General features: G+C 35.5%; 1 protein-coding gene across 1 annotated transcript; it reads left to right on the top strand.

Moving 5' to 3' along the window:
* Nucleotides 1-6,642: 6,642 nt before the first annotated feature.
* Nucleotides 6,643-22,173, top strand: LOC123560450 (uncharacterized). The gene is made up of 14 exons (XM_053524721.1): nt 6,643-6,648; nt 7,573-7,614; nt 9,750-9,856; nt 12,051-12,122; nt 12,556-12,617; nt 13,270-13,322; nt 13,904-14,016; nt 15,336-15,407; nt 15,697-15,758; nt 16,070-16,122; nt 16,565-16,674; nt 17,042-17,113; nt 17,482-17,549; nt 22,008-22,173. Exons 3-14 carry the CDS (start codon nt 9,806-9,808, stop codon nt 22,060-22,062), a joined length of 843 nt encoding a protein of 280 aa, XP_053380696.1. The 5' UTR covers nt 6,643-6,648; nt 7,573-7,614; nt 9,750-9,805; the 3' UTR covers nt 22,063-22,173.
* Nucleotides 22,174-22,643: the final 470 nt, after the last annotated feature.

Raw genomic sequence — 22,643 nt, forward strand, 5'->3', positions numbered from 1 at the left:
GGATTGGGGAGGGGGAGGGGCTGACATAGGGAGGAAGTGGTACAGCAACCAAACCACTCTGCAAATAATTACCACAGTAGACGTTTGCAGGAAGAACGAATTTCAATATAGTACCGCAGTGTAGTTTTACTCGTCCTGTTACTAAGAACTATAGTAGACTTTTGTGAGAAACTTGAATTTTAAGGCAGTGCCATAGTGTAGTTATACATATTAAATGAAATTAAGTGCACTTCCACAGTGCTGAGAAAGTTACCCTGCGAAAGGATTATACTAGTAATCAAAACTTATCCTGTAAGCATTATTTATTCCCCCGATTACCACAATAGTTTAATGCAGGGCATGCGAAACCAAAGAGAGTGCCGCAGCGTATTAATACATATTCCCACAAAATAGCATGTACTGCCACAGTGATGCAGTGGCCGTTTAAATATGTGACTTTTAATAAATAACATTAACTGTTTGTTTTATCTGCATATAAATACCATAGTAGACTATTGCAGGAAACAAGAAACTATAAGTTGTGCCACAGTGTAGTTATACCAATAACCACACAATGGACATAACTACCATAGTGTAGCAACCGTTATACATAAAAATTACCGCAGCATAAAAATGTAGTATATTTTTGTTAATTTCTTCTATTTTCCATTGCGAAAAAATACAATTTTTACCCAAATACTGCATTATGCGCTATGGATATGAGCACCCCCATTTTTCTAGTACGTATTAGTCGCCTGCGGTAGCCCGCCTGCAAAACAGTAGCGGTAATGGAGAACCCCAAAAATATAGTCTGCATTTGGCGTCTCTGGTAGTGCGTCGGTGTACGATAGCGGTAGTCGAAAGGATATGAACATACTGAATGCAAATACCTAAATTACAGATTTCAGAACATGCACAATATTTATTTGTCGTCTCCTAGGTAACGCCATCACCTCAAAAGCGGCCCAACGTCATAATGATGATGTCATAACACACTCAATTAATCAATACTACTCGTGATTACCATTGATTCAATGTTTATCACCATTAAATGCATTTTACACCTTCCTAAGAATAAATAAATACTGTTCATATGATGTTCCTGTCGTAGTGAAGAAATTGGACACTGAACTGATGCCCTATCAAGGAGCTCTTTAATTTATTAAATGTGACTGAACGTTATTTTTCATGTCTGTAACACAAGTCGTCAGAAATATTCTCCTGACCACTTTTAAACGTCACGTCCCACTAATAAAATTTTTTTTTGTTCAGGGCATTGTCCCTTAAACCTTTTTCAGCATAGCATTTGTCTCTTTCCTTGATTTTCGATTCAAACACACAAAATGTTATCTCACATTTCCGTTCAACACTGATTTTCAAGCGAAGACCAACTCAATATGCCTGCCAAATATTTTAATGATGTCACATTTATAATTTGACGTTATTGGCGTAACGCTTACTTTTCATATCAATATTCACCCAATTTAAGAAAATGTAGCTTGAAAAATAGGTAGGTGGCAAGTAATGTTTTAGCGCATGTAAAATAGAAAAAGAGACAAAACTGGGCCGGATGGCGTCACATGGCGTTGCCATGGGGACTCGCATTTACTTATTATTTATCCAAAGACAATCTAATTTTGACGTATCAACTCAGTATTCCCTAGTCTACATTTTGTAGCTTTTTCATTTATTTTTGATGACACATGAAGAATTGAGAGCACTTTTCCGGGTATTTATTGAACGCCCTCTGTATATGATATTTGTTATTTTTATATATCTTTACCTTTGCTGAAGAATATTTTGCAAGGAAATTTCTATCATTTATAAGGAGTAAATTTTCTCATATACATCGGCAATATATAAGAAAATACTATTGGTAAAGTCCGGAGTAATTTTAAGTTTTTGCAATTAATATTAAAAAGTGAAAACGCAACAGAAATCCGAAATCTCTCGATATACTTCTATAAAGCTTTTCAATTGAGAAATAGGTAGTCTAATGAATATTGTTAGAAACAACATAGATACTTACATCTAGAAATTTTTTATTAAAGACCCTTAATTGTTTTAACTGTTGTTGTCAAAATGTAATATCTTCTGTTTTTGTCATATGGTATTGTATTGTGAAAGGCAAAACCTTTTCATGTTATTTTGTCTCTCCCAAAAAGCAATTTCTGCATTTTTGAAACTAAATGATTTTGGAGTTTGAATTTACAGGGTATTAAATAGGAAATGTCTTGCCATCGTCACGTTTTTTGTTGTTGTTTTTTTATTTTTAGATAAACTGGATACATGCATTTATCATGCTATGCTATGAGTAGATCTTATATGATTTAAATAATGCATAATAAAGATTCTTCTTCTTCTTCTGATAAAGCTCAAAATTTATTCATTGTTAGGCTGTAATGACTGTTTTTAAGACGGATTAGACTTCGCAAGTAAGACACAGAACGGTATCCACTTGATTGCGTTGCATAGCGACCCACTCGAAACGGCGTTGCGTTAGGTTTTCGGCCGATTTTTCAGAAACAACCCCGAATAATTCTATGAAAATACACACGCTTTGTTTTAAGAGGTAGCCCTTTACATAAAAAGTGTTTCAACAGTTACTTGTTCCCGATAAACACTATAATTGGGGCGATATTGTCAAAAACTGTCAAAAATCTCCTTCCCCCGCCGGACTGTACAGAAGTGTTTGAATAAACGGCACAACTCTCAGCTAAATGGACACATGTGCTAAAAAATGGACACATTTGCGCTCCAGGTGCGCCCATCGTTTTCATTTGATTCGTTATTTAACGGGTAGAAATTCCTTTAAACTATACTTACAAGACCGGAAATTTGTAGTATCGGCCATATTTCTCCATTTGATCGGCGTAAAATTCACCGCTCAAACAACGTTGGAACCACTTAATCTGATAAAGCTATGGCCAGTGTGATGAAGAAGAATGTATCTAACACGAACATTTTTTTATAACATGAAATATATACTTGTTACATGAACGAGATTTTGAGTTTACATGCTTGATCTTGTATCTAGTTTAAGCATGATTTCTGTTTAATATCTAGTCACCTGATATAGGAATTATTTACAAAGTAAAGTATCCCACAAGTACCTATAATACCGGTTTGTTACAAAATGTACATACAGCACATATTATGGTTGCGTTAATTAATCAGCATTTAGATATTTCAAACTAATTCGTTCTGCACTCGTTATTTATACCTCTCAGAATTTAGCATTTAGATAGTAATTAAGTTACTGAAAATTGTTAAAATGCGTTTTTACTTATTAATGTGTTGTCTACTTCTTTCCTTATCACAACCATGCATTTGTTAATCAAGATTTAAATGACATATTTTAATCCAGTATTACTATTGATATTATGATATTAACAAAAATATCATATTCAGTTCCCCTTATTTGGAATAAAGCAGTAGTTTTCATCGTTAGAAACGTTTTCTTCGGAAGAGGGCCTCCGTGGCCAAGTGGTTAAGATTGCTGGCTTCATGTCACTTGTCCCTCACTAGTGTGGGTTCAAGCCGCACTTGGGGCGTAGAATTCTTCATGTGTCGAAGTCATCCACCTGACTTATGGAAAGTAAGTGGTTCTACACGTGTGCTCTCTCGTGATGAAATCATGCCCGGACGGGAATCTGAGGCCTTACTACATCATTAAAAGCTGGAAAGTCAACGTATGACCTATAACTGTGTCGACATGACTTTAAAGCCAACAAAAACAACAACAAAAAAGCAATAGTTTTCTCCACAAAGACTATGACTGTAGTGTTATCCGCATACGGTTTGCCTAAAGCATATAGACATTTGTTTATCAGAATGAAGGTAAAGATTGTCTCATGAGGTCATACTACACAAAATAGTATTCCCTATATATTCTATATAAAACTTACATTTTTTAAGGAGCTACCAAAATAAGCTAGACCCGTTTCAAAGGACCAGTCCTCACCTCATTTTAAAGTGTGATGATATAAAAGCTGATATAAAATGAAGAGAAAAGTGCATGCATGGGGGTCATGTATCTTCTATGAGAGATTTCTCTTTTACAGATTCTAAATATATCTTAAGTTATCTTAGGTGATAAACTGAACCACAAATGAAATTACGTAGCAGCGTTATCTCAACAAAAGTTCAAGTTCAAGTTCCCTGCAGAAGACTAATGTCCTTCGGTAAAAAGGTGAGTGAATTGTTATTAAGTTATTTTAATCCATGTTTTGTTTCTCTTCACTAGAGTGTTCATGACGGTGTGTAGTAATGATCGGCAACATTCCATCGTGCTATCCGTCAGTCCGTCCATCTGTCCGTCCGTGTTCGCTGATTTAATTACTCCTGCATTTCTTGATTAATCTCGACGTTCACATATTCATGAATATCCCCATGCTATGATACTGTTTATATTATACCCCAGTCACACATACGGCGCGGATAGCTACGTCTAGCTACGGAGAGAAACGTAGTAATCCGTATCGATCCGTACCTGAGCCGTACCTCAGAGTAGTCATTCGTATTAATCCGTACCAAAACGTGTTCAAAACGTATTCAAAACTTATTCCAAACTTGCAAGTTTCTCAATTTTTTGAACATGCACAAAAGTTTGAGCGAACCGTAGCCATTTGAGCGTGACTTTAGTCCAACTTGGCTGAAACTTATTCATCCGTAGTTAAACGTACTTAAACGTAGTTATCCGTGCTGTTACGTACCTCGCCGTAGCCGAACGTAGTTATCCAAGGCTGCTCGTACTTAAGCATAGTACAACGTAGTTTACCGCAGACCCGTCCGTGCGCTGGGCAAGTTGCAATGCGCAGTAAAACGTAATTCAACGTAGTACCTCGTACCTATCCATACTTATGCGCGTCCTTATTGTTTTGTTTGTTTCCTGTTTCTCAACATGTTTCCCGTACTAAGACGTACTGCTCCGTAGTTATACACCCACTGACTAATCTTATCCGCACCGTACCTCAACGCACGGACATATCCCTATGTGTGTCTGTAGCTTTACTTTTGACATGGTTCTTTGTTAGTCTGACATGGTGACCAAATTTTCTCAGACTCCAGAATCCTGTTCGTGCCGTTTGTAATAATGACCGTCACTTGTTGAGGGTGACACTCGACAATGAGAAGTGACATCGTGACAATGCGATATGACAATACAATAATACGTAACGACACGCGACAAACGATGCTCTACGATGCGATATGAGGGACGTCAATGCGACGGGATAATGACGCGCGATGTCATATTATTCCAACACTTGACAACATGCAGCGACGCTGGATAACGCTAAGTGACATTTCCGCAACATTGTATCGCATCGTTGTTCTTTTGCGCTATCTCATCGCCTTGTTGCGATGCTACTTCATACAGCCGTGTGTAGCTCTTTCAGCACGACTGACAACTGGCACGAACAGGATTCCGTAATTATTCAATTACACCTACAATATAAATTATAACCGCAAGGAAAAACGAAAACTTTGTACATTTGTAAGATGTCACTGGTAGGTGCACGAAGATGCAAGGAAAATACGTAAATGTCACTTCATATCCTTTAGTGTCGCTTGGCGTTTTCGAGCGTCGCTTTTTCTTGTTGTGGGATGTCGGTACAACATGATATTTAAAATGTCGCACCGCATTGTCAAGAGTCACACTGCATTGTCGTGTATCGTATCATATTATCGTGTGTCACAGTTAGCAAAGATGTCGAGCACGACATGCGACAATGCGAATTGACATCACAATAATGTGAAGTGACGTCGCGACAATTCAAATTGACATAGTGACAATGTGATACGATGCACGACAGTAACATGTGATAATCGTTTTACTGACACTCGAAAACACGATATGACATTAATTGGCTCTAACGCGGGTAAATAGCAGCCGGATCAGAGTTATGTCTCTTTGCACATGGTAAAGCTAATTGATGTCTTGCATAATGTTGAGTTACATTATAGCACTTACTGTATGAATACTTCGTTTGTTGATCCCCGATTGATATTTAAACAGCAATTCTGACATGACTTTCTTTACCAGAGTTATAACCCTTTACTGTTTTCGTGATATACAGTTACAGTATGGGTGCAATGCTAGATATTTATATGCAAAATCTTTGGCGTTCCTCTGCTGTTAGAACCACCAACCTACCGTAAGTCAGCTGAAAAATTCAACGCCTCGAGTGAGGCTCGAACCCAAGTCGGTGAAAGACAAGTGATTCAAAGTCAGCGACCTTAACCACTCGGCCACGGAGGCCCCCATACTTGAGTAGAATCAGACTAGTATCATATATTGTTAAGGACTAGTATCATATATCATAGTATGTATAGATGTTGAAATCGATACATGCATGTGTTCTGTTGGATCTATCTGCGAGAAATTCGTTTGAATCATAACTATGAAGATGTAATGATATTTTTATTCTTTTACAATTTACCCAATGTCGAAACTTATGCCAGTTCGAAGAAATGATCCTCTTTGAATATGAAGCTTGATATAAGTTTTATTTGTAAATTGATTTCAACCATTTTGTTATATTTTGGAATAAACGATGTTGATATTATGTTCTTGAAAGGTGATTGGACATTTGCAATATTTTCATAAGAAGAAATATTTTGAAATGCACCTGTATAGCTGTTCATTTCCGTTTCAGATGGAATGTCGTATGTATATACAATTTGAACATTTAATGATAGTTGATTTCATCTGTTATGAAATAAACAATAATTTGAACTTACATAAATTCTCATTCAACGTTGTGTGACTTCATTTATATTATTTTTAAACCTAACAGAAATATTTCTCTTACCTTTTTATGATATACCTTTTCTCTTTATTTTCATTTTGGCGTTTCATTTCATAATGTCCAAACATTTATTACACGTGTCAGCTGTATTGCTTCTTTCAAACGCAATATCATCAATATTTTGAACATCAATGTGAAAGACATTCAGCACCCTTTCGGAAGGCATGACTTTGCTACATGACGTCAGAATGCACTAACTTCCTGAGCACGCGTGGCTATTATGATTAAGGCGAATGAGGCAAACTGTGTCATTAAGGATCCGTCAACTAAAGCCGTAATGGTTGCCTTCTGCGGGTGTTACTATTTAAAGTAATATGTATAATAAATGCATCTTTAGTATATTCAATGGTTTATTGATGAATATTTATTCAATGGTTTATTGTTGAATGATTGATCGAACTAAATAGATCAGAATTTACGAGGTGGTTTAAAAAGCAATATGCACGTAAATGCCGTAAAGGTGAACTAGTAGAACATCATTGATCTTGCCGACCGCTTGTAACACATGCAGCAGACTTTCACTTGTAGACCATTGCTTGTCAATGTTTTCTGTAAACCACTGCCTGCTGCATTAATTCTGTTCTTTTTATGTCGACTTCATGCGCTCATAATATCCTTTCGATCATTTCTTTTTGCCGACTTGTATTTATTTGACATGTTTTTCCTGTAAATGCTTCTTCTAAAAACCTTACCTTTATTTTTTTAATTGTATTTTTAATTCGCCCACTGTTCCACTTTTGATACTTACAAGTTCGTGAATAAACTGATGTTTATGTTTCAGTTAAAGTGCCAGGGATTCTTTTGAGCGTTCTTGTTTTACAAGGTAAAAATACAGGTACCTGTGGTGATGGTGGTGTCGCTGATTTGGTTTTGGTGATTTGTTGGTGGTATTTGTGGTGAAGATTCAGGTGACGGTGATTGTTGTGGCTGTGATGATGGTGGTGTTGGTGATTATGATGGTGGAAATTGTGGATGCGGAGGTGAAGGTGGTGTTGTGGTGTTGGTGATTGTGGCGATAGTGATTATGGCGGCTGTGATGATGGTGGTGTTGGTGTTGTGGTGGCGGTGATTGCTATGGCGGGGGTAATTGCGGTGTTGTGGTGTTGGTGATAGCGGTGGTGATGAAGAGAGTGGCGGAAGTGATGTTGGTGCTGATGGTGGTGGTGATTGTAGTGATGGAGGTGATTGTAGTGTTGGTGTTGAAAACAAAACTGGCAATCGTAGCAATAACGAAATTATTATTTGATGGTCGTACGAAGACTAAGTGGCAGTGGTTGTAGTGGTTCGTAGACAAAACATTGCTATTTATTTCTAATGAGACGTAATTATATACTAGTAATACATGAGTACTATATGGTTAAAACCTTTAAAAACTCGAATAGTAGTTTAACCTTAAGTTTACGCAATAAAACTCTAGTTTTTGTATTCATTTTATCGTGTTTTTTACGTGTTTTTAAAAATATTGATTCTAACAACCCTTCGTATTTATTTTACATAATTTACAGGAATAAATCAAAAGCAAAATTATTCCAGTGTAGTGAACTCACTGACTATCAGAGAAGACTTGTTAGAATTAAATTTTGCATTAGAGACATCAACACCTTAAATTTATTTATGGTGCCTGATTTCTGCCATTTCTTGTGTTCGCGTCGGCGGGTCGAAATGTCGAAGACACGGAAACACGAAAGGTCGTAAACTTCTTATTTGTTGTGTGTTGTCTTTCGACTTTCGAGGCGAATACACGAAGTAACGAAACACTGAAGGCGAAATAACGAAATTTCAGAGGCGAACACACGAACTTTTGTATTAATCACATTTTTTGTCGGCGAGTATTACTTATAACTTCGTTATTTCGCCTTCAATGTTTCGTTTGAGCTAATTTCGACCTTTCGTTACGTCGACCCGTCGACACGAACACATGACAAATGTTTCGTGTAGGGTCTGCCTTAATTCACTATAATAATGACGGAAAATGGGGCGTATTATATATGAATTTAATACCAGAACTGAAATACTTGTTGAAGAATGACATGTTTTATTGCATATGAAACATTTTCTATCCTAAATTTAGGAGTGATAAAATATCTAAAATATCGACACAATGACATCTTTTATGTAATATAAATCACTATCTTTCGTTTTAGGACATATATTATTTCATAAATGGTTAAACACATTATTTAGATTGCATATTCTTTTCAGCAGCATATGTGTAATTGTTATGCGTATGCCTACCGGAAGGCGAATACACGAAAGGACGAAATTGCACATTTGTCGTGTGTTCGTGTCGGCTGGTCAAAGTAACGGAATGTCGAAAGGTCGAAAACTGCTTATTTCTCGTGTGTTCGCCTTTCGACTTCCGAGGCGAATACACTAAGACACGACAAAAGAAGGGTGACAACACGAAGTTTTGATACCCGCCGGCAAGAAAAGTGATTAATACAAAAGTTCGTGTGTTCGCCTCTGAAATTTCGTTATTTCACCTTCAATGTTTCGTTACTATGTGTATTCGCCTCGAAAGTCGAAAGGCGAACACACGACAAATAAGCCGTTTTCGACCTTTCGTGTTTCCATGTCTTCAACATTTCGACCCGCCGACGCGAACAAATATGCATTATTTCGACCTTTCGTGTTTTCGTTTCTTCGACATTTCGCCTTGCCGACACGAACACACGAAATTGCAGAAATCAGCCACCATATTTATTAGAGATTATACTGCTGAGATATTTAAGATAGTAAAATGTTTAATACTCAGAGTGATACGTAAAGTATGGATTATGCAGTATGAAGTTACGGACAATGACGTGTGAAGAATGACTATGAAATGTGAAGAGCGAATCTCTTTCAAATGTCACCACCGAATATTTGCATATGAGTAATGATTGAATTCCAGTTCACAGTTAATTGCTGTTTTTCAGTAGTAACTGTGTCACTACCGTCTTTGTATCATTGTTACAGCATATGTGCAGCCTGCGCTTGCCAACACGTTGAGTTGTCGGTCTTGCAATAATGCAATGACCTTGTCCGAATGTACAGGAATGGTGGACTGTGATAATTCAACAAAGGTATGTCTTGTATAGGCTTAAAATTATATCTCTATGAACTTGCGGCGGCCATTTTACTGCATATACCTGAAATGGTCTCCGTTGAAATAATAGAAATAAACCCGTAAGACATGCATGGAAGCAGTTGTTTCATAGTAAAAAATTATGATTTACCTGCATTGACATGGCGGTGTTTTTGGAATGCAATAAGCGGACATATTAGTATACTAAAACGTATATTCTTGCATAAAACCTTTGTTTTTTGCCGATTTCGGGCATGCACAAACAGGGAAAAAAACGTGTACAAACAAGGAGATTCTCGTGAGCACGCGCTGTTGGTGAACGTTTTGAATATGCTGTTGCGGGTCCAACGTAAGCAAATTATGGATCCCGAATCAATTTTGGCCGAAGTCGAAAGGTCCGAGATTTATGAAATCTTTTCATCTGCATTTTTATTAAAAATATCATTTTTCAACCTAACTTTACTTGTAATAAGCGCTACCTCTCTTGATACGCGACTGAATTGACGTTCCTTACTATTGTATTATTACGCGTATTAGACTCAAAGTAAGTTTACACGCCGCGATTTAATCCCTGAAAATGATAGGCAAACAACATTTACAAAATTACAATTTCGTTTTCCAAATTAATTTGAGTCGAGAAAGTTGACATGCTAACTTTAAATCTTACACTAAAACTTTTAAAAAATGTTTGTGTCTACTTTACACATCTATGCAGTCTACTGATGTAGTGATGGTGCCTAATGTAAAGCATAAACATGACGAAGCGTAAAGTTGGAAGGATTTTTCCATAGTTAATGAACATTTGATGAACAGAAGGTATTTATTATATATTTTTCAATTTATTTGTAGATCTCACCAACCATGTTTGAGTTTATAAATCCAATCTAAGTTGATTATATCGATGTTGGAAAAATTCAAATTTTTGTGTTTATCAAACTTTGATCGCGATGGGGTGGGGTGCAAAGCAAAATTTTCTAGTTATAGGCCTAGAGATTTCATTTTTAACGACATGAAGAATATAGGTATCGATACCAGTTTCTATTAAACGATAATATTTACATTTAAAAAGCGTAAGGGACAGACTATTAATTTAAACCAAGCAGAATTGTGTTCTGTCGGCACCTCACCTGCAAATTGTGTAAAGACAGGATGCCGTGTATGCCCTTTTCTCATAATTCCGAGTCTCTAAAGCTACAGTTCCTACCGATATATCGGAAAAAGGGGAAGTCATGCTTATTTTACATATATTTAATATTAAAGAAATTACCACAACAAGAATGTCCGTTCGACATGTATAAAATATGCACTGTTTCTGTATGCCCTGGAAATGCATAAATAAAACATGTGTCCATAACAACCTGAAACGGCCGACTTCGATCGGCTAATGTCAGCTGAATAGTCTTGTTTTTTCGATATTTCCAGGACTTTAGTTGTGTTTTATGCAAGAATAGCGATAACACACGTTTGTTTCGTGAAACAACATCTGCAGAATCCCTCGGGCTATGTTGGTGCACTCGCCCTACGGGCTCGTGCACCAACCAATCCCTTGGGATTCTGCAGATGTTGTTACACAAAAAAACGTGCGTTAACCCTACATTGTCACTGTTCGTTAGTCCCACATATTGATAAAAAAGGTGGAAATGGCGTCGCAAGTTCTTTCTGGCGAAAAAAAACTTTAGTGAATAAGGACAAATGCAAAACATGAGACAATACCTATCTAATATATAATTTATTATAACGTATTCGGCCTTCAGTGCTTTTCAGTACTGGTTATAAAAGTTGTGAATTGTTGGTCTACATCGTACAGTGTTAAAAGAGTTCCGGATGAGTTTGTATCTAAAATTTTGGTGACTCTCTCTCCTCTCTCTGTCAGAGAACTTTGTATTTGTAATGGTCAATGACGAAGCTCGTTTGTATGTAGAGCACATTTGAACGTCTTTATCAGGACAAGTGGGCTCTGTATAGTTAGTATAATTATAAGAATAATCAAGCTTACGTCCATTGCTTGTAATGAATTAACAACGTTGTAATTGGAGGTTTAAAATCACACCGCCCGACGTTATAAAATGTATAGAAAATTCCCTCTCTTATGAAATCAAGGAGTACAGTTTTGATGAAATATGTTAAGAATACAGCTGTACTAATTGTGTCATCTCTGGAGATCTCAGTATGTAACATTCCAATATTTTCAGGCATGTTTCACAGATGAATTAATAACAGACCAATTAAGCATTGTGTACAACGCAGGATGCAGGAGTAAAAATGTAATTATTTTTTAAAGTTGCCACTAAAATTTCCAAATCATTGCTATGACATATATTGAGATCAATTTGTGAAAAAGAATACACTTTAAGTTATACAAACAGAATCACTTCCATATTGTTACATTTTCTGGTTTTTTGAAAGCATATCTGCAGTCGAATTTCGCCGGTGCTCGGGACCATGAGGGTTGTTGTACATTTCGCTGCCTGTCTTTTTCAGACTCAATTAAGCCGAGTGTGTTAGCATTACAGTGTTTTCTTATAGATGTTTAACACTTATATGATTAGGTTGTCCTAGTAATTTGCGTACTTCATTTTAATGATATCCGCGTGTTTTGGAGACTGTGTACGCTCGGTTACAGCTAGGTATTTATTGAATCCAAATACGGCATATCAAAGATATTTAAAAGATACTGTTTTTCTGTTATTTTCTCAGGTATGTAAAGCTTCCGGTGGCATTGCCAGACAAAAGAAGATGGGTCTGCTTGCATGTGCCAAGTAAGTGACAAGCACGAGCTGCTCGTGACGATACCTGCATGTTTCATATGCTCAGCAATAAAAATATCACCACTTGTCAAAACTTCATAGGGTTCAGATAAAACTCTTAGAATACAATATAATAAAGAAGGAGTTCTATTTCGATGCAATACTTTATAGTGAAATTGTAAGTTAAAACTATCGTGAAAAACAATTTCTTAGCTCGCGAGAATTAATTGTGTATATAACGATCTTGTATGTGTATAAAATTTAATGTTTATCTCATATTTGTTTCCACTTGACACGAAATTCAAGTTTTTTTTTATAAATATGTTGTTTTTTTTTCCACCGGATGATATGGGTCATATCATGGAATGAAAAGAAAAAGTAATAATGGCAAAAATGAACTTTCTGTTTATGTGTGTGTTTGTGTGCGTGTTTTCATTTTACTTTTACAGATATTTTAATATTCATATTATTTTTCTGCTTCAAATGATACTGATGTCACTGTTAAGGGATACGGAAAAGTTTCAGAAAAACTTGGAAAATATGTCTCACTACAATAATGAAATTGATGCAAAGAAAGAATGCATTTTATCTCGCCAGTATTCCTAAAATTTTCGCCAAAAAGTATGTCATAATTTATCTTACTATCTTATGTTTATTTCCACAGGTGTTGCCACTCAGCTGACGACTGTAACTCCAATCTTTGTGGTATAAAACAAGGTAGAGTTTAACTTCTTAAACTTTTCAACGCCACTCCATAACATATAGGGACATGGCGTTGTCCGTCGCTGATATGACGTAAATGCTTGAACCAAAACCATTGACAAACATGTTCCAAGAATGCCGGATCCAGCGTAAATGATTGACCTTTACACAAAATACACAGAAAAGGTAAAACAATTATTAAACAACAAGGACAAAAAGAACAAAGAAAGGATTACACTGGGGTACTGCACCGGCAAAAACACCAATCATACTGACCATAAATTTATCATTTGCGTCCAAAGATGTTGGAGTCTTAAGCAGAACGGGTGTATAAATTTGATCGAATTAAATAAAAACGATGGATAGACCTGGAACGCAAGTGTGTCTGTTTTGTAGCACATGTGCTTGTCGTTTGTCCGAATATATCTGTACAGTCTGGCATGGGAATGTGAAGTATATATGTGACTAAAATAATAACTGGGTAAGGTGAAGTATGAAGTGTGAATATAAAGATATTACAATCTTTCATATAATGTTGAGATGTCTCTGTTACAGCACATGCATCTTTCACGGATGTTGATATGTCTCTGTTACAGCACATGCCAAACCTATACCCAAACCTGCCAACCCGCTGAGCTGTCGGTCTTGCAACAACGCATTGACCTTGTCTGATTGTACAGGCATGGTGGTCTGTGATAATTCGACAGAGGTAAAATTGTCAATTCATAAAGGCTCTGAATTCTGTCATTATACACATTCGGTACCCATTTTCATGGGGAAAAAAAACTGACATGGTCTTTAACAGAATAATAAAAAAAATATGAATGGGGCAATACATACATACTTTGACATCGCGGTATTCTGCTAACGCCTTTATCCTAAAGCGGATATTAAGGGGCCTCCGTGGTCGAGTGGTTAAGGTCGCTGACTTCAAATCCCTTTTCCCTCATCGATGTGGGTTCAAGCCTCACTCGGGGCGTTGAATTCTTCAATGTGAGGAAGCAATCCAGCTGGTTCTACCCAGGTGCCCGCTCGTGATGAAATAATGCACGGAGGGGCACCTGGGGTCTTCCTCCACCACCAAAGCTGGAAAGTCGCCATATGACCTATCATATGTCGGTGCGACGTTAAACAATAAATAAATAAATAAAGCGGATATTAAGGAATACACTTTTATTTACATTATAGTATTGTTAGACTTTCATTTTCATCACGTTTTCCTTCTATGTATTGAGCAAAGTTAAAACAGTCACAGATGTGACATAATACGTGTAGGCCTGTTTTTAAGGAAGTCTTCGCCCATTGGTGTGTACTACTGTTTCGAATTTCAAAGTCGGTTTTACATTTGCGGGAATATTTTTACATTTGTGACCAAAACACTATTTTTATATTTGTGATGTTTTTGTGACATATGTGACCAGCGTCATTTTTACATTTAGAACAGCTAGGTTTCGCCTGTGTGGAAAGGTTTTACATTGTTGTTAATTAGTTCGCATGTATGACTGTTTTTATATTTGTAACCATTTTTATATTTGGGGACGTGCAAGGCTTTCTCTGTCTATCTCGACAGATCACTTGGTATCTGTACTGGCTGAAGATGAATTTAGTTCCCCGAATTTCTACGTTTGTATGTAAAGCACATTTTTCAAGAACAAGTTTACTATAAATTTCGTTTAATAATACATGTATAATAATAATGATCAACCACAGATCCATTTGCTTGCCATTATGTAACGCAAAGGAATTACAGTAAGGTAAGTTTAGCAAAATGCTTCCACACATGTAAATGGTCATGTCACTAAAAGGCATGCTGCAGAAGGAACACAGTCGTGAAATGGCATAAAGCCTTATATAAAGTGTATCAAAATCTTTTGTTTCTTTATATCAGAAATATTAAATATGCATGTGTATTTATGTGACTGTGTCAAAATTTTTGACAAGTTTTCAGTGTTCTATTTTGTCAAATGATGACTTTAAAATAAAGTACGCAAGTTTTCCTAATGCATAACATGCTTAGCTAATTTACAGGCTTGTTTCACAGATGAATTAGTAACAGACCGATTAACTATTGTGTACAACGCAGGATGCAGGAGTAAAAGTGTACGTATCTTTGAAAGTTACCATTAAGATTTGCAAATCGACATTATGACAAATTTTAAAATAATTGGTGAATTTTTGTGTAATATTTTAGCACTCAGTATTAATTTTACTAATAAAATACATTTGTATTAAAATTATCGTGAATGAATTTATTTTGTAAAATATTTGAAGTCAAAAAATGTGACATTTTAGTGTGTCTATGCTAATTTAAGCCATTATTTTTATCCAAAATACGGCATATCAGTGAAATTAAAACAAACAACATTTTTTTTTTCTTTTATTTTTGCAGCAATGTGTTTCTTCAGGTGGCACTGCGAGACAGAGGAAGGGGAATCTCTATGCATGTTCCAGGTAAGTGGCAATCATGGGCTGGCATAATTTATCTGCTCAGCAGTCCAAATATCAACACCCTCCAAAACTTCCTAAGGTTCAGATAAAATTCTTAGAACCAATAAAAAAATGGCATGAATTTCTGTTTCGTCCAATATGCTTATTACTATAATGATGTTATTGTTAAAAAAGATCTCATGAAAAAAATAATTGTTAGATCCAAACATTATAATTTGTAAAGAAATGTGTTTATTTCATGATTTTTCAAGTTCATATAGTTTATCTCTTGCCTTTTATTATACTAGTTATAATTTAATGTTTATTTCCAAAAGGTGCTGCCACCTAACTAATGACTGTAACTCCGACCTGTGTACTTTAAAACAAGGTAAGACTTACATGCTTTGAAATTCTAAGATTTTCTCCTTTGGTAGTATAAAGGACCATGGTGTTTTTTTTCATTTCAGTGCATTCAGTATGATGTTTCTTTGTTGATATCTCGTAATTGCTTGAAGAAATAAATTGAAAACATAAAATAGGAATTAGACACATTGCACAAATGCAACCCCAACAATTTATTGGATGTGTAAATTATTAGCATTTAAATAAAAACAAACAAACCATGTTAAATACCTCGTCAGAGCAGACAAATGGAAAACAAGGTGGACCTTTGAACTTTCATCTATAATATTCCGTTTTAAGTATTCAGTAATAATATGAAGTTGTTTTGTGTCCGAATGTCTGTATTGCAAAACACATTGTCTTAATGCTAACTATGTAATACTAGAACACTGTATGTATATACATAGGAATGTTATTACTTTCTGCAGCACATGCAACCATTCAACACAGACCTTCTGACGAAATGAAATGTAAAAGGTGCAATAAAGCACATTCACTGTCCGAATGTACCGACATCGTTTTGTGTACTAGTAAAGAGGTGAGACACTTTTGAGAAATAAGTAACCGCACGTAAGCTTATTTGACGATATATAAGTAAATTAAATTTTAAGTTTTAGTGTTTGATTATACACGCATGCGATATCTTCTAAAGTATGCATGTTCTGTTTGAGAGCTAAATGATCTCCGTGTTTTTTCGTACACATGTAGTAGCAAACAATGTATTGACGCTCGACTCGGAGGTCCAAACGAATAAGCCATATTTCCTTGATTTAAATGAACCTGTTACATGTAATTGCATTAATCACAGCAGAAATGCACACCGGCTTTTCGTCATCTATTCTGTCTATATATCGCTAATACAGTCATGCACGGCATTTGTTTATTCACAATTTGAATTACACTAGGAGTGTTTCATGGACCAACTCATTACAGACCATTTGGAAACTGAATATGAGGGCGGCTGTAGATCCAGAGAGGTAGAAACAACAATATTCTTTATATTTTTCACGATACCAGTAATATAAAATAATGAATAAATTTTAAAGTTATGAATGCTACAGGGTGTCCACGTACAAAAAAAACTGACGGATAAAGTAGAACAATTTCATCGCGATATTAAGACTAAAAATTAGGAACAAATGTAGATGGTTCGGCGTCCACAAGTAAATTGTTTGTTTGTTTCAAAACACTTGGTGGCGATATGTCTAGAGTCTATGTCTAGTAGACGATTATTACAAAGCCTGCTCGCCCGGTATCCCGTCTAGAGCATTAATTCACAAATATTATCAATGTGTTTTTCGGTGTTGTTGTTGTTTTTTTTTTCCAAAGCATTCTATTCTCACAGGTTTGTGGTACAGTTGCATCCACATTGGTTGGAAAGAAAAAGAGGAACTCATTGATCTCATGTTCCAGGTAATGTCCTTATTTACGTGCTGTGCATGTGCTGTTGTTTTAAGATGAGCTGTCGATATAATAACAAATTTTACGAGAATAAAAAGGCAGCGCTGAATCACACAAGTAAAACAACAGTTTTGTTTCTATGACAAAACTAAACAAAATGTTCGACATAATTCATTTTTAGATGTCTGTTTGAACTGCATTTCCGTAATTCTATAAAATAACTTCTCTGTGTTTTTCGGCTAGAATATATGACGTTGTCATGCTGTAAAAACATAGAAATTAATCTACTCAAAAGGATAAAGAAATAATACTTCATATATATGTATTATATTGTTATGAACAGTTGGAAGGTGGCTTTCACATGAAATCAGCATGTACTCCCCTTTCCTTTAAAACAGTTTACTTTTAATGTAGGGATAACGCATACATGTGTGATTGTGTTTTAACATTACAGAATCCCAATATATAGCTTACTGCCCGAGCCCGTTAGGAAACGGGCACCAACATATCCCAAGGGATTCTGCATGAACAAACATGCATTAATTCTAGTCTAGCATAAAAGTATAAAAAAATGCATTAAGTTAATATTATGTTGATAAGAGTACATTTACTTTTATACTTATTTTAATTATGCATTATAGGCCCTTTGTACACCTTCATTCTCTTGCCAAAACACCCCATTACAATGACAATAACAACAATTTTATACTAGAACAATATATATATGAGCCGCGCCATGAGAAAATCAACATGGTGCGTTTGCGACTAGCATGGATCCAGACCAGCCTGCGCATCCGCGCAGTCTGGTTAGGATCCATACTGTTCGCGTTCAAAGCCTATTGCAGTTGGAGAAACCGTTAGCGAACAGCATGGATCCTGACCAGACTGCGCAAAGCCACTGTGTTGATTTTCTCATGGCGCGGCTCATATTTCATAAATGTGCCAGTTACGTCATAGATACCTAAAATTGCTGCATTAATTGTCTACCATTTGTCTGGTATTTTAAACTGCCGTGTACATTTCTAACATATTGTTTTATTTTATTTTGTACAGTGTTATCAATTAATGGAAGAGAGTCTTTGGTGAATGCTAATTTTAAGGTTTCTTGTCCCATTTTAAGGTTTATTTAATAGTTTTCTTTTACATTTTGTTTCGTTCACGTTCACCAGTAGACGCCGTATTAGAAGACGCGTTAGTTATTTAACAATTCCTAGAATTAAATACTACACTTTAATATTTCAAGTTATAAACCTGCTGTATCTTCCTTGTGTCCTTATTCATGGCACAAGTTTATGGTCGTAAATGCCCTATAGAATGAAAAACAAGTTTTGTTGCATTGCTACATGTTTGACGATTTACGCATTATTCTGGCTCTATTGATTTAACCTATTTAAACTGGAGAATTTTTAACATTATCAAAAATGTCCAATTTAATACATATTAATTTTTATAGCTTTTTACTATCTCACGCAAAAATGTATTGAAACTTTGAAAGCTAACCATCTACTATGGACTCCATCAGCCTACTGATCTTCTTTATATTGACTGGGGATTAGGATTAACACCACTCGAGGGCGTGAGTGATGTTAATGCTGTGTACCACATGTGCGATAACTGGAAACAGCCCCCCCCCCCCCCACCCCCCTGTTCAGTGCCGGCTTGTATGCTCTAATGTGCATCGCCTCCTAGACCTCCCTATCCCTTTAAAACCAAGAGAGTTCTCGAATCAAGATTTCGCACTAAATCCAATGACACAGTGTGACCTGGACTGTCTTGGTGTATGTGGCGTGATACCTCGCTACTACTAGAACTAGGTCATCTATATTCCATGAATCTTGCTCTCAGTGTTCGTTCCGTTTCACCTATGTAGTCCTTGTAACATTGACATTTTTCATGTCCTTTATATTTTGTATGGTAAATTCGGCCTCTGATTTCTTGTTTATTTGTTTACAAGGATTTGTCTAAGTGTGCGTTGTGGTTTAAAACATACATTTATCTTGTGTTTATTGAAAATTCTCTTCAGATATTCAGTCTTTCCTTTCATTTATGAGAGGGTGACACTTCCCTTTGAGTCTTTCTATCCGATGGTTTCCTTCTGCTTTAGTCTTTCTTCTTCAACAGATGTTTCTTGACTTTGTTAATTGACCGTTTTGGGTAAGTGCACACATTTAGGGCTTTATTCACATGTTTTAACATTAACATCAGTCACGCTCTCAGGTGGAGTTAATCCTAATAATATCTCTAGTCAATGTAAAGAAGATCAGTTAGCTGATGAAGTCCATAGCAGATGGATGAAAACTCCCAATGTAAGCTTTCAATACATTTTTGTGTGAGAAAGAAAAAAGCTATAAACAATTAAATAACGACTGAAACCACACACTGTCAGTTGAATTTCCATTCAATTGTCTAATTACTGTATCTATTGAATGTGTTTCTGGTGTTGTTTTATTACATCCCAAGCAGTTCATTCACGATTTGATCGGAGTGCTATTTAATCTTAAACATGCATTAGCGCCTTCTTTTTATTCTCAGTATTTTACCACATTTGAACTCTATCGACTATAGCAACGTCTCCTCCTTGACTTTTTAGCTCACCTGAGCAAAAAGAGTGCAGTGCTCAGATGAGTTCTTGTAATGATTCACCTTCTGTCGTACACCCGTTCTTCAGAACCTCATAAAACGGCAAATTTCAACCAAACTTCATAGGTTTGTTTCTTGGCTAGTTGATTTCTAAGATGTGCTTTCAAAGAAATCAAATCCAAGCTTTTTTTAAAAAAAATCTAGTCAGAACCCATGAGCTAGATTTCGAAATAATTTCGCAAATGCTGCTTTGGTGCGTTTATACCAAGATTGTTCAGATTATTCTCATGCTTCAAAACAGAATGGTCGCCAGGGGGTGGGGGCGGGGGAGAAGGGGCATAGTAACTTAGTAAATTTTCCTTTTATGTACATGTATATAGTCAAATATAAACATCTCCTAAGAAATCACCGGCCTAACTTTTTAAAATATTCATACACATGCTTCTTGGATCACTCTCTAATAAGCTTGTTTGTCAGAAATTACGACCGCTAACGGGCGTGGTCACTTTTCCGTTTATGTATATTGTAGTATCTTCCCGTCAAAGCTGGTGCATGATTTACAAATAATCTCCTACAAATGATGATGGGGTGACCATCTACTAAGACTGTTTAAAGTATACCAATCCGTAAACACATTTGACCACCTGAGGGCGTGGTCATTTTGCCCTATATGTATGTTATGGGATTGTGAAACAGTTGGATTATTGATTAAACTTATAATGAGGCCAATATTAAGTACTACGTGGAGATCTATATTTAAGACGTCAGTATTCTATGATTGAGAATGTTGTTGATAAAGATATTCAGCCTTTTGTTGATTGCACTCTCAATTTCATTTCATGACAATGTATGAATTTCACGCTAATACTATGCTCTTTGAGAATTTACGACCATTACGTTGCACTGGCTTAATAGAAATAGTGATTTAAACAAAATTCTCTGTGTTCCAAGGGCAAGAAAGGATTGCGAAGAGACAGTAAAAGAATTGTTTTCATTTCATGTTAATGTACTGACAATGTTACACACTCAGACAAATGTTATATTCCTACTATTTAAAGTGAAATTGGTCTAAATTCAGAAGAGGTCATATATTATTCAGATACAGAAGAAAAGACATAAGGAAGTGTTGAAAACACAGACAGTCGTTATGTGATATTTCTTTTGTCTGTGGAATCAAAAAAGTTGTGTGTTTTTGTGAAACAGATAAATGCAATTTTTAACATCATAATAATGGTCATTTGCCAACCGGCGGTAAATTAACAACTAAGCATTGTTTTATTACCAACACAAACAAGTAAAGTCCCTAATACCATACAGCAGATAAATTAAGTAGTAGTTTGTTGCCAATACATGCATGGACTTTACCAGATAAATCAATTACTGTTGACTTTAAACAAAGCCAGAAAAGGGCACATACTCATAGCGAAATGAAAACCACCTTAATTTGGCTTTGTTGATTCATCTTGATCAGTACCTATCCTCTTGTTATACCTGAACTCACGTGAGCGATCTCGGGCCTTCATTTCCCTTTTCTTGTAAATACTTTTGTCACCTTATTCTGTTAATTGTACTCGTGCAATAACTTACAGTCATTTATAATACATGGATTTAATGGCAATGTTTTTCATGTTAATTAATGAGCTTTATTTTAAATGCATACATACGATATGTACCTTGGTGACTCAGATAAAGATCTGTATCTATCATTGCTGCTAAGCTTTTATAAGTCTCTTACAATTTCGTTATATTGTCAGTAAAAGTCTTGTGTTGCTTCCTAATTTTTTGTTTTGTAATATGAAATAAATATTATATAAAACAAAATTTTGAATGGAGTTGAAACGGAATGAAATAAATAAACAAATACAACATACAACTAAATGTACATTTCAGATGCTGCAGGACGAATGACTTCTGTAACAAGCAGCTGTGTGGAATACCTGTATAGTTTTCTGCATATACTATATGCATGTATATACGAAGTGACAGAATGGTGTTATTTTCTGTATATGATGTACATGTATTGTTTCTTTCTTTTTTATAAAAAAAATCAAACAGATGTTTTCATTGTTTTCTAGAAATTGTTCGCTATTGGTTTAAAAATGTACTGTGGTCATCTTTCACTAATAAGTAACACATGAAGATGTTAATCTAGATCTATAAATTATAATATAATATAAACTAGGCTAAAAATAAAAACTCTCTGTGTATATATAACTACAATTAATTGTCATATGTAGTAATAAAAATAAATTATAGACCTGAGTGGCATTGCGTATTCATTCTGTGTTTACTTATGCATTATACTAATTGAAACGTTTAACACCCCATTCATTCTTTTGCACCATATTTCTTAATAATTAGAGAACATCTATGCAATTTCACACACATTTAAAAATATATGTTGCTGAAATACTTTTAAAATATAAAAGAAATGCTGTGGTATCATTATATATATTTACGACCTAAATAATCAGACAAAATCGAGAATTTAGAAAGAAGCAAAATTTCGTAATAAAGTAGAATAAT

Source organism: Mercenaria mercenaria, chromosome 15, assembly GCF_021730395.1.
Source record: "Mercenaria mercenaria strain notata chromosome 15, MADL_Memer_1, whole genome shotgun sequence".
Taxonomy (NCBI): domain Eukaryota; kingdom Metazoa; phylum Mollusca; class Bivalvia; order Venerida; family Veneridae; genus Mercenaria; species Mercenaria mercenaria.

Coding starts and splice junctions, on each gene's coding strand:
- LOC123560450 (XM_053524721.1), top strand. CDS start 9,806: ATGACCTTGTCCGAATGTACAGGAATGGTGGACTGTGATAATTCAACA. Junction 9,857..12,050: donor ACTGTGATAATTCAACAAAG/GTATGTCTTGTA, acceptor CAATATTTTCAG/GCATGTTTCACAGATGAATT. Junction 14,017..15,335: donor TCTGTGATAATTCGACAGAG/GTAAAATTGTCA, acceptor GCTAATTTACAG/GCTTGTTTCACAGATGAATT.